Source organism: Hetaerina americana, unplaced genomic scaffold (genome assembly GCF_022747635.1).
Source record: "Hetaerina americana unplaced genomic scaffold, ioHetAmer1.1.p SCAF_4, whole genome shotgun sequence".
Taxonomy (NCBI): Eukaryota; Metazoa; Arthropoda; class Insecta; order Odonata; family Calopterygidae; genus Hetaerina; species Hetaerina americana.
This window is the reverse complement of record NW_027286985.1, coordinates 20918533-20931200: the sequence shown is the minus strand read 5'-3', so window position 1 is coordinate 20931200 and position 12668 is coordinate 20918533. Positions and strand designations below refer to the sequence as shown.

The window sequence follows — 12668 nt, the reverse complement described above, 5'->3', positions numbered from 1 at the left end:
GTCAGATCGTAAATTACTCGCGATTTTCCCCGTGATTTAAAAATATTCCCCGATTTCGAAATAACTCCTATTTTCTAATGTAGGAGATGGGACTCATGCCAGTGTGACTCCCAAATTAGAGTGATAACGTTTAATTAACGAGTCAATACACCTTAGACCTCCCTTTCCATGTCTAAAGGATTTTTCTTGCCTCCTTGTTAGTGGTAGGTGCGCATGTTTCTTTCAAGAACTATTTTTAATTAATAATGAGTGGTTCAACTATTGTAGCCGCGTCGTTTCGTAGCAAAGAGCCTCCCATTCGGTCACTTGCCAGCCCAGTCCAATTAACATTTTACGGCCTTATTTTTTCAGAGACAGAATGCTTGTGGCGTCATTACCATCCGACCTCACTGGCGAAAGTTTGCGTTCATTAGCGACGCTTTCGCCTACTCGGCGGATAATTTTTCATGGAATACTCGCCAGAATTGTAGTTCAATGCTTAAAGAGAACTATCCCATTCGTCTATCATCAGTAACTATCTCAGTGGACGGTTTTGATTTTGGATCACAATCGATTAATTGTTTATTCCATCATTTGATGTACAAGTAATATAATATTGAAATTGACGTCTAAAAGTGATGCCGTAATTTTTTAAGGATTGATCCAGTCAATTTTGCGTCGTAAATACGTTTTTCCATCAGTCTTATCGATGTTTGCGGGTGCAGATATGAGGAGATTTGACTTTCTTCTGCCGACTCTTTTCCTGATTTTTCTACCAAAAGATGAAAATCTTTTCATTCTTACATTATCTCACACTGGTAATTAGGATATTCTTCTTTCCACGTGGGTTTTTTAATTTCCTTTAATCCATGTTAGATGACTGGCTTAGTTTCCCCTAAATTTGAGACATGATCTTCTGCTTCTGGGTTTTTCTTAAATTTACTCCTTAGGAATTCATTTCACAGTGTTCCCGATCCATATTTATCATAGTGTGTTCATAACTACCGTCTACCTTAATGCATATTTCAATACTTATTTGTATTTCCACGTGATCTCCATCAATTGTCTTCTATATGCTTTGAAAGCTTTAAATCCTTATCCAGCGTTCTGATAGGTCTGATTTCTGACATGTTTCTGATTATACCAGTTCTACACTCAAGAAGTTTTCGCCCAGTAATATCTTGTTTTTAGATTCAATTTCTTTGAAAATCGCTTCGGTGATTGCTTTGACTTTCGCTCACCCTTTGAAAATCCGATAGAATCCAGGGGAAGTTATTTCATCGTCCATTTTATGTCATCTCGCGGGTCACTCGGGATCAGAGTGGGCGTTTTATTTCCGCGACTTCCGGCAGGATCACGGCGGCGCCTAGACCACAGCTTGTCGCATTGCGCGCTATTCGAACGACTCCCTTGGAATATCACCCCTCTCGCCTGACCAATTAGTCTTCGCAACCTTTAAAAAAAAAAAATAAGGAAAAAACCTAATTTTTGGTTCACTCCCCTTGGGAGCCGACGTGAACAAGGGTGGGCATCTGGAAAGTGGCATGGTCCCTAACCCCCCTCCGTTCCCTTCCTCCGGATAGGGGACAGTCGCGTCGCCGGGACAGTCCCTTTAGAGCCCAGCGCCATCTCTCATCTCGCGCGCCCACGTGGTGTTGACTGGGCGGGAAGGAGAGCGATATATATCCGCGTAGAGAAGAGCGGCACGGGTTGTGGGGTGGGTAGGGAGAGGAGGAAGATGGAAAGGGTTAAGTGAGAGAGGAGGGGTTTAGGGGTACGTTGAGAGAGAGGTGGGAAGGGGTTATATCTGCGCGTGTTGTGGGGGCGAGGCAGGCGTCCGCGGTCAAGGAAGGTTTGGCATGGCGGAGTGCACGACGGGCGTTTTGGGGGCGGCGGGAGAGGGAAGTGGTGTGGGGGTATCCGTCGGGAATAGTGGTACGGGAAGGGAGAGGGGTATGAGACGGGTAGGGGAGGGAGAGTGGTGGGGGAGAGCAGCAGGGATCCACGAATCCTCCTCGCTTCGTCTTGGACTTCAGTTTCTCCTTGGCGTCTATCCGAAGTTGTCGGTCCCGCTCTTCTCACACAGTCCGACGGGAAGTCTTTGTCTGCACGTCCTCTTCGAGGGTATATAGCACAACGCCCGGTCCAACCTCGTGCCCCTTTAACCTCTGCCGACGTTTCAGTCCCTTCTTGCAATCTTGCGCGTGCCCTAAACGTCGCCGCTTGATATTTTTACGGATTGGCCAAGCGCACGAGTATCTTCCGTCGCCCGTTGGATTTTCTGCTCTTCGGTCCATATTCGGGGTGTCCGATTTCGATCTCAAGTCCGAAGAGTTCGCCCTCGGCCTTCCTATCCGGTGGGGAGAGGCGTGGAGGGATGTCTCTCGTGGCGTGTCCAGTCTGATGGTGGAAAAATTGTCCATTCCGTCGTGGAGATTTTTCGTCCAGAGATACGATTTCCAGCCTAGCTCTCACCATCGTCTTTTTGCCCGCGGGCTCTTGGACTTCTGTCCTATTTGTAATAGATAGTCTTCGATGAGAAGGGAATCCTTGTGAAAGCTGTTCTGTTTTCCCCTCAATAACTGGCATGTGTAATTTTCAGTGTTAGCTTCGCGGAAAATGTGGAAATATTACGAAGTTTATGTTTTCGTTGCAGTGACACACGGATAAGCGAGGCAGAGAATAAGATAGTTCGAAGCATTAATTTTCACAAGAATTCTGGTGGCGTTCACTTACTACGATTAGAGATCAGAAGAATACTTTAGGTAATCCTATTTTTTTAGGTAGCCAACAATAAGGAAAGTATAACATGCTCTACTCACCGTCGGGAAGTGACGAAATTTATCGTTTTCCCAAAGGAGATTGCTTTCATATGATAGGAAATGTATCGGCGATCAGAGCGATGCACTGTTGACTGTAGGTTGAAGTCTGGCGTGCATCAATTTATTTAAAATTCACCAAAATACATCAGAGGGTGCGGAAAGAAAAAATAGCATACGCAGGTACTTCGGGGAAGGGAAGTATTACACACGAAGTTGACGGCGAATGTTTGGATCCGTGCCCCCGTCTCTCACAACCCTCACCCTAGAGGATTTTTTTTCCTTTTCGAGATCCTCGCTTCAATTCCTGCTCCAATTCCCTCACCCCCTTCACCCTTCCATCGATCACATCTCTGCCTTTCATTCTTCTTTTGTCCTTCCCGTCGACCGCTTTTCGGGAAAATAGTTAGCCATTAAGTGTCGGCACCGTGCCAATCCGAGCAAGCAAAAAAATACCTCCCACTTCACGAGGGAGAAAATCCATTCCTATCCGAACGCCTCTTCCAAAACCGGGTAGATTACCACCTCCTTTCTCTCTTGCCACGAATGTCTTTTGGCTTTCTCCTCAGCTCCCCTTACTTTATAGACACCCATCCATTCTGTCAGGACGTCGAAACCGGACGCTATATCGTTAGTAAATTTTAAATTGTAAATTTCTGGAAGACAACAGGTTTAATTTCTCTTATTTTCTCCACCTCTTTCCTTTACCCACCTCCATCCTTTCTCTTTTCTCTTTCCACCCCCTGCAGATAAATGCGAGTACCCACCAGCACCAGACGGTGACCGACTCCCCGTACGCCAAGCCGAACAAAGCAACCAAGAGCACCCCACCCCCGGCTCCCCATCCCCACCACATCCACCAGCAGCACCACCAACACCACAACCCACCGCAGTCTCCCCCGGGAACCAACCACCATCCCAGGCACCAGCCAAGTGCCAAGCAGAACCAGTTGGATTCCATGCTCGGCAACCTACAGGCAGACATGAGCCGACAGGGTGTGAACACCACTCAGAAAGGATGCTGCAGTGCCTGTGACAAGCCAATAGTGGGGCAGGTATGGCCCTAAGGATGGAAGAGCTTCTCCCCTCCTGTTCGGCAATAAGTTTTCCCTTTCAACTTCCTGTGTTCCCATTCACCTGGTGTATGGATGAGCGTGGTGGATTGAGTTGATGTCAGAGGCATGCCAAAACACTGGATATCGCTGGATGAAGTTTGTGCTGTTATTCAGTCGCACCCTGATGTTTTTAAGTGGTGTATCCTCTTACTATATGTGGCATTCGAGTCACACAAACTCATGAAATCCTCAAAGTCCCCAGTTGACACTGGATCACCAGCACATGGAGCTAATCAGTGCACCCCGCTCAAGACTACATTGTTTTTGGTTTGGATATCTCTCCTTATCAAGTTGCTTTTGTGAAATCGATGCTCCTTTTAAAATACTGTGTAGAAGTTAGGATCATTTCATGAAACATTTGCATCCATCACATCTGCCATATTTTTACAATGATATACTCCTCCACCACGTTTCATGGTACCACACCTATGAATGAGTTAAATTACTTGCCTTGCATGCTGTCTTTCTTTGCCTTTCACCTTTCCAAACATTTGTTGTCTCAACTTGAACTTTTCCAATGAACATAGCTGTGTTTTTTTCTGTTGTAGGTCATCACTGCTCTGGGCAAGACATGGCACCCAGAGCATTTCACATGCAATCATTGCAACTCAGAACTAGGAACCCGCAACTTCTTTGAGAGGGATGGGGTGCCATATTGTGAGCCAGATTATCACAATCTCTTCTCCCCTCGCTGTGCATACTGCAATGGGCCCATCCTGGATGTAAGTCATGTATCCACATTGATAGAACTTTCCTATTACTTGCTATTAATGTCTATAGCTTCATTTTCCAATTGAAAGCTCACACATTACTATTTGGTGTTATATCTTTCATTTCTTTCTTACTCTGTTAAGAAATGCGTGACAGCCCTGGAGAAGACATGGCATACAGAGCACTTCTTCTGTGCCCAGTGTGGCAAACAGTTTGGGGAGGAGGGCTTCCATGAGAAGGAGGGAAAGCCATATTGTCGGGATGACTACTTCGACATGTTTGCTCCCAAGTGTGGAGGCTGCAACAGGCCAATAATGGAGAATTATATCTCTGCCCTGAATGGGCAATGGCATCCAGACTGCTTTGTTTGCAGGGTAAGTTCTGGTTTAATATTTACAGGGTATCTGTGCTTTTCATCCTGTCTTCATGATGGACATATCAACCAAGCTGTAAAAGGTGGGTTTTTAGTGCATTAGAATATTTTTGAATCATGTTTCATTAGAAATATTTTCAAAAACTAATTTAAAATCCCTCTTTTAAGTTTATTGAGAAACACTTTCTAAAACTTATTCTGGTCAATATTTCAACTAACTTTTCGTTATTGTACACTTTTCAGAATGTTTTATTCTTACCGCATATTACTGAACACCTGTTTTCTGCATTTGATTTAATTTCTTCATTTGTTGCTTAGGGAGACATGGATCCTTGTTTTGATTAGAGTTAACCTATCGACTGTATTTGAAAGAGCATCTAAAAATGAAGTCATTATAGCAAACTTTGGTGTATTTTTTGTGGTTTGTGTACAGCTACTATTGCTCATTTATTCTTTTATTGGTATACTTTGACTACCAACACACATACCCTTCCCTGATCCATGTTCATGCACCACTCAACCTTTCCTTAAACCTCACCTGTGGCCATACTGGGATGTCTGGCAATGAACTAACATGCAGGATTGCAAGAAGGCTGTCTCTGGGAAGTCATTCTATGTGATGGAAGGGAAACCTGTGTGCCCTAAGTGTGTTGGTTTGGATGAAGATGATGAAGAAGAGGAAGAAGATTAGAAAGTCAAGACTGTCTATGAGAACTGTTTCGATGGAGAAAATTGATGAAATGACAGCAGATATCCATCTCTTGCCCTGAGATGGATGAGCTTTCTCCATCAAAATTTATGCCCAAACTCCTTCCTATGATGCTTCAATAAAAAGAATGCTACCTGTTACCTACCTATGGCAATCAAATAAATTCCTATAGATTATGCTAGGAAACTGGTATATCTCACCCATTCAAAGTGCTCCATCATTTGTTTAAATATTTTCAGAACTGGTTCTACTTTTACATTGACGTTCATGTAAAGGCACAAACACAACCAGGAGGAACTTTACTAAATCATTAGTTTTATATGAGTGATATGCCAAATGCTTTCACGAAATAATGTTGACAAACCATGTTTTATATAACGGAAAGCATTTTTGGAGTAAATTTATGTATTGAGATAATAAAAAGAAAACAAAAAATAAATAAAATAAAAAAAATAAATTAAAACAAAAAAAAATAAAAGCAATCACAGAACTGATACTTGCTCTTGATGAGCAGTTGGGGTTTCCAGTGGAATTGCATTTGATTGCAATTCCTGGATCCTCATCGTGGCATATTTTTTGTATGTTTTTTGGGCATTTTTATCACGTGATTGAATGGGGTAATTATTTTTGGAAATCTTTCAAGAAAACAATTTTTTTTCAATAGTGGAATACTTTTTTTGGTTAAATTATGAAAAACTTTAGTTACATCATTTGCCATATTCTGAGGGCCAAGGGTTTGATTATATGAAGTCTGGTCCTTTATCCACTAAAGGGCATTACTCAGTCGCTTGGATGATGTGACTGCTTCATAAATACTGATGGATGTTTCCGCACTCTCCATTTTGATGACATTCACACTTAACTGTCCATTATCAGCTCAAAAATAACATATGGAGTTATAAAAGCTTTTGGCATATTTTACTGTCAAGAGTGATTGTCTACATCTGTGCAAATGATGAGTCACTCTCTTCTAGCTTTTCTTCATTCATATCGTTTATTACTTGATTCTTATGGACTACCTCGCTTAAATCTTATTAAGATAAAAATATTCTCTCATTTCAACTAAGTATCATTAGTCATGTGTTAAAATTCATAGGAGAAAATTTCTTTGTAACTCAGTTTTGTATAAATAAAATATGATACCAGATAATTGATTTCAACAAATTTTGAAGCCCATTGAAGTGTCTATATGTAAAGCACAGTATCCATTATCATTTCATAGTAAAAGGCTTAGTATTTATTTTTTAACACTGTATTTAGTTGAAAACTATTTTCTCATCCAAGAATGTTTACTGTTAAGGCATATTGAAAAGTTACTCTTTTTTACCCAAGCATAAGAATCAGACATTCTTCCATTTATGTAGGGGTGAAGATGTAAAGTAACAGAATTTTTATTAAACAGTTTTCACTGGAAAGTCATGGTTGCACTGTGATTAGTACCCAATTTGACTTCATTTCCCTCTCCTCAAAAGTAAATCCTTACTGCAGAATGTTCTTTGGTTGAGTTAACATCTTTCTTCCAGCCAACCAGTAGGTGCACTATATTCATCAAAACATGACTTGTTTTTTCGTTGAGTTACTATGCAACATGAGTAATAGTCATTTTGTGTCATTTATTGAAATGTTTCTTTCATAAACATTTGGTGTTTTAGCATGTGTAAATCTGTCATAAGATAATGGTTTTCTTTCAATTGTTTTACTATTATGATCATATACATTCTCTTGCAAGACTAATTTGGTAGTTCATTATATGCATGTATGATAATATTTAATATTCTTCACTTTCATCTCTGTACTCGTACAGTTATTTATTAATATTAATTGTATTAATTATTTTTTGCAATTAATTCTTTATGAAATTATGTCTGACACTAAATCAAACAAAGCTCTTCAATTGATTAGATTGGATATAACTTGAACCATGGGTTTCCATCCAAGAAGGTGAATCACATTTAGCAATTCTTTCTTTCTCATTACTGCTCTTTAGAAGTCCTAAAATATCATTGTAATAAAAAGTTTAATTCTATAGTAAGGATCATCAGGGTTTGATGAGTGAATTATATGAAAGAAATTTTTTCTTGCAATCCCTGATGGTTTCCTAATTGCTCCCATGTATTAGGAACAATTCTGTCAAGATCAGGAAGTATGCCTGATAAATGTATTATTTAAGACAGCATCAGTTCATTGATAGATTCCACTCTTCCCTCCTCCTCTCATCTTATTTGTATCAGCATTTTACTGATATTAGTCCTTTAATAAATTCTCTATCAAATACAGTGGGACATTTATTTGTAATGTAAATGGAGATAATAAATTCTCAGAGCATGATTCTGAAATTTAGGACTGTGTTATCTTCAGTTCTCATCCTAATGCACCATAAGTGGAGTTCCATACTCTTATTTGTATCATAAGGAAATTAAGGAGAATGAATAAGGGCTCATATTAGATATTTTTGGTTGAGCGTGTCTTTTAATTTATAAAATCAGTGTCCTTAACAACCATTAACAAACTCTTGTATGTATTACATACAATTATCTGGCTCTACATTATCTTTTTAAGGATATTTATTGTGATGTATCTTGTCTTCCTCATACGCAACATTTACTCCATGCCATGAAAGCTTCCATTGCAGCAAGTTGCTGGTGGTGCCAAAGACACTAACCGAATGTGCACCTACTTTTATGAAATAGATCATATTGGAAAAATTTGTGATGGGAAAATACTTATCATGATTTCATGATAGTGATATATTTTCACTCATAATGCTCCAAATGTCTTAATATCTTTTATTATGTGAAACTAATTATCTTCAAGGGTCTCATTTTCAATTTCTCAAAAAAATTCTAATGATCTTATGTACATTATGATTCACTGTATTTATATTGTTCCATGTATTTCTTTATTTATGATTGATGGTCACTGGAAATGTATGTATTTTGTCCGTTCAAACTCCCTGTTAATGAAAGAAAGATGGTACACACCTAAAAAAGATTTTGTGTTACAATTATCTCTTTTCTCCAGAAAAATCAGGTCAGAATTAATTATCATCATTCTCTAGATTGGGATGGATTTTGGTTGACTCTAAAACCTATGGCCATCCATCTGATACTCAAAATACTTGAAAAATATAAGTGCATAAAAATAAGAACAAAATATATTTTTCCTGTGAAATTCCAAAAGTAATGGCTTCAATTCCTCTCCCTATTGCCTATAGTGATTATACTTTTATTTCCTCTTCCTTACTTCCCTAGCCTCCTTTACTCTTTCCATTCTATTACTCACATAAACACATCTTTACATATCTACATTTTCTTTTGATTATCTTGTAATTTTTTCTGTGCCACTGCTTCTCTCCATCCCCATACCTTAAAAGCTATCATTACACTACTCTCATCCTCTTACTGAAAGGCCATTTGCTCCACCATACCTGATATGCATGACCTCAAATTAAAGTCATCATGAGTAATTATTTTAAGTCTCTACTCAGAATAATGATTAATGATCTCTCCTTGCTACCAATTCTTGTTAATGCAATGGATCATTTAATTATTGTTTCAATCGTCTCCCAAATATATTTTTTAAGTGATTCCAATCAGTTTAAGCTCTCCTGCTTCAAACTGTAGATTCATCTTTTTACTTCTTAATACTGCCGAAAGATTTTTAATCTGGCGATTCAGGTTTACTTCTGATTGTCAAAATATTGATTGTAAAATATTTGTGAATGTCACCATAGTTTGACTATCTATATTACCTTGTGTACAAGTACTTATTGATTTTTCATTGAATAAAATTACAGGATTGCCGTCAGCCATTTCATGGCGGATCCTTCTTTGATCATGAAGGCTTGCCGTATTGTGAGACTCATTACCATGCAAAAAGAGGCTCCCTGTGTGCAGGATGTCATAAACCAATTACTGGTAAGTAAGGTGTACATGCCTGTTCAAAATTTTTCTGAGGTCTATATAAGGTAGTGTAAAAATTTATGTATCCAAGAAATTCATGGGTGCTAATTCAGTAATTAAGTCAATGAAGCAAATTTTAGTGGTTGTATGAATGAAGATTATTATTTAGCTGTAAGTATCTGATATTGAAATTACTTAATCTCTAAAATATATAAATCTCATTTTATGCATGTGTAAGTGTGTGTGTGTGTATGTATATATGTGTGTGTATATATATATATATATATATATATATATATATATATATATATGTATATTTATTTATTTATTTATTTATTTATTTATTGCTGGTTGAACTGGCTAATGATTGATAAAATTGTCTGTACTGGTATTCATTGCTCCTTTTGTTCCCAGGTCGATGCATTACAGCCATGTTCAGGAAGTTCCATCCAGAGCACTTTGTCTGCGCCTTCTGCCTGAAGCAGCTCAACAAAGGAACTTTCAAGGAACAGAATGATAAACCCTATTGCCATGCTTGTTTTGATAAACTGTTTGGCTAGGTTTGAGATCTGCTTCAAATATTATTTTGATTGATTTATACATTTTTAAGTCACTGAAAACTCCAAGGGCTTCCTGAACCCATACTTATGAACCATTTACAATCTTTATTTCATTTGCACAATTAATTTTTTTTGTAAATAAGTTAGAAAATGCTTCTCAAATGCCAGCCTTGACAGTTATCATTTTGTCTTCCGTGTGAACTGAAACCATTTTTAATGAGTGGCAGGCAGTTCTCTTTTGGGGATGACCTTGTATTAGTTGTTTATTTTTAATTTAGTGCATCCATCCAGTCAATTTATTGGTTTTGGAGGCACCAGTGAAGAGGTTTTTAGGAATATTGGTGCTGTATTTGGTTCCTTTTTTGTACATTTTAGGTCTTTGTTTGGTTTTAATTTAAAGTTGCTTTTATAAATGTCATATTCAGTCACTTAAATTTCTATAAATGCTATACTTTTGCCTGATTTAACTTTAAATGTTTGCTTTGTTACTAGATATATTCTGATTAAAATTTTGAGTTGATTGTGAGGATAATATGTCAAGGTACCTGTTTTAACAAAGGAGACTGTATGAACTAAGGTTTCAAGTAAATAAAAGCAAATAGAGAATACACTTGTCCTTCTTGTGGACATTAGTGAGGAGATAGAATTCTCAAAATGTCTTGTAAATAGCATTTGACCTGTTCACCTTTTTTCATATGTGTAGAATGAATGAGCATAAAATTTTTACACATGTACTATCAGTAGCAATCATATTCCATTGTACATGGTGAAACCATGCTATTGCATGACGCAGTTTTAATATGGATATTACTTGCCCAATGAAAATACGTGGTATTTCTGTATGTATGTATGATTATTTTCCTTTGTGAATGATTATGATATTACTCTAAGAACCTTGCAACCTAGTGAAGCAAGGCCTTTATCATAAAGTGGTGTTGTTTATTTCTTTACTATGGTGCTGCTGTAAAAGAATATCTAATTATTATGGATAATTTTAGCCTGTAATCTTCCATAATAGTTTAACTTAAGGACACCTAATGTGGGAATCACTGCTACATGATTTGTAAATGAACATATTTGGAATTTTAATCTCTGAAGTACCTACCCCAGGAGTGTAGTTGAGTTTGTTAAGCTCATGGCTTAACAAAGAATTATTCATTTCAGTGGTGAGCTCAGGGTTGATTTATTTGTAAAATAGCGGTGCGTATGGCAGTTGAAGAGGGATAATAATGGCCAATTACAGCTGTATTCTGGAAGTGTGGGTATCCCAGTATATGCATGAAACATTTCATTGTACAAGAATTAGATTTCCCCATGATTGGTCTAATTGAAAAGAGTTCCCTTGCATAAATTTCAATCTAGAGTGATATGTTTAAATGGACTCATGACTTGATAACCCAGAAATTTGAAGTGTATTAAATTTAAGTATTAACCATGATTTGATGGCAAAGAGTTTTTAAATGATAGTTTAAGAATTAAAAAAAAATTGATCAGTACTTTCTAATTATTTTCCCATTGCCAAGCCAGCGTTTTGACATTGCTCAGATTATTGAACCATTAACGTAATTATCTGCCCAATATCTAATGCACAAAATCCACCCCACAATTAACTAAGTGTGTAGGTACCGAATCAAGTTATGTACATTATACCAGAAGGCTTGTTTTATAAATAACTTTGTTATGCCATGGTATTTGGAGTTAAGGAACTATACTTATTATTTATTATACCATGGTAGTGTGTGTGGAGCATTTCAGCAGTCTTTGTCTTTTCCCGAAAAGTAAGTATTCAACTCAATTTAGCATTTTTTGTTATGTTAATCACTCGTTTGTATGCTCTTACATATATTTTTATGTGCTTTTATCTAAAATATATGTGTTGTATTTAGGCTCTTTCGCAAGAGAAAGGATTGGGTTGCCACATTTGGGAAGTTGTTATCCATTACAAGTTGTTTATGAAGTCATCAGTTTGTATTGCTGTTTTTTACTGCATATGTTATTATAAGTTTGCCAATATATGCCTAAAATTATTCATTCTTCAACCCATGTAATAGATTTAGCTAAGCTCAATAAAGCACCCATAACATACGAGTTAAATTTATTGCTTTAATGTGTATCATGAATTACTTCATTGGTTATTACAAGTAATCCTGCAATTAGAATTGAGTTTTGAATGGATTCTAAAAATGCAATTGTCACCATGGAGTTCTAAAGCATTTCTGCTCTAAGTTAATCCCCAGCTTGTATATTCACACCTGCGTTAACCCTATCAAACTGTTGGCCTTCCTCAGGGCACCCAAAATTCCTTTTATCTATTTCCTTCTTTATTTGGCTTCCTGCTTATTTTGTATCAACCCTTCTATACAGCAATCAGTATCCCATTTCCTCAATATTCATCTAAATCCATTTTTTGTTCCATAATCAATTCCTCACCTATCATGTGTAAAATTTCTTCGCTCCTCCAAGAACAGATTCAAAAACCTCATATCTAGGCTCATATCTT

At 37.6% G+C, this 12668-nt stretch overlaps 1 protein-coding gene across 8 annotated transcripts in view; it reads left to right on the top strand.

Moving 5' to 3' along the window:
* The window catches only part of Pax (paxillin), a 483495-nt gene extending 471244 nt beyond the window's left edge, over positions 1-12251 (top strand). For 7 of the 8 annotated variants that reach the window (XM_071590642.1, XM_071590639.1, XM_071590643.1 and 4 more), the window contains exons 6-10: positions 3548-3853; positions 4462-4635; positions 4768-4998; positions 9503-9623; positions 10023-12251. In XM_071590642.1, the coding sequence (XP_071446743.1) occupies positions 3548-3853; positions 4462-4635; positions 4768-4998; positions 9503-9623; positions 10023-10168 (978 nt within the window). In that variant the 3' untranslated portion in view covers positions 10169-12251. Of the gene's footprint in view, positions 1-3547; positions 3854-4461; positions 4636-4767; positions 4999-5577; positions 7065-9502; positions 9624-10022 lie in introns of those variants that run through there. The other variant, XM_071590641.1, reaches the window with a different exon arrangement.
* Positions 12252-12668: the final 417 nt, after the last annotated feature.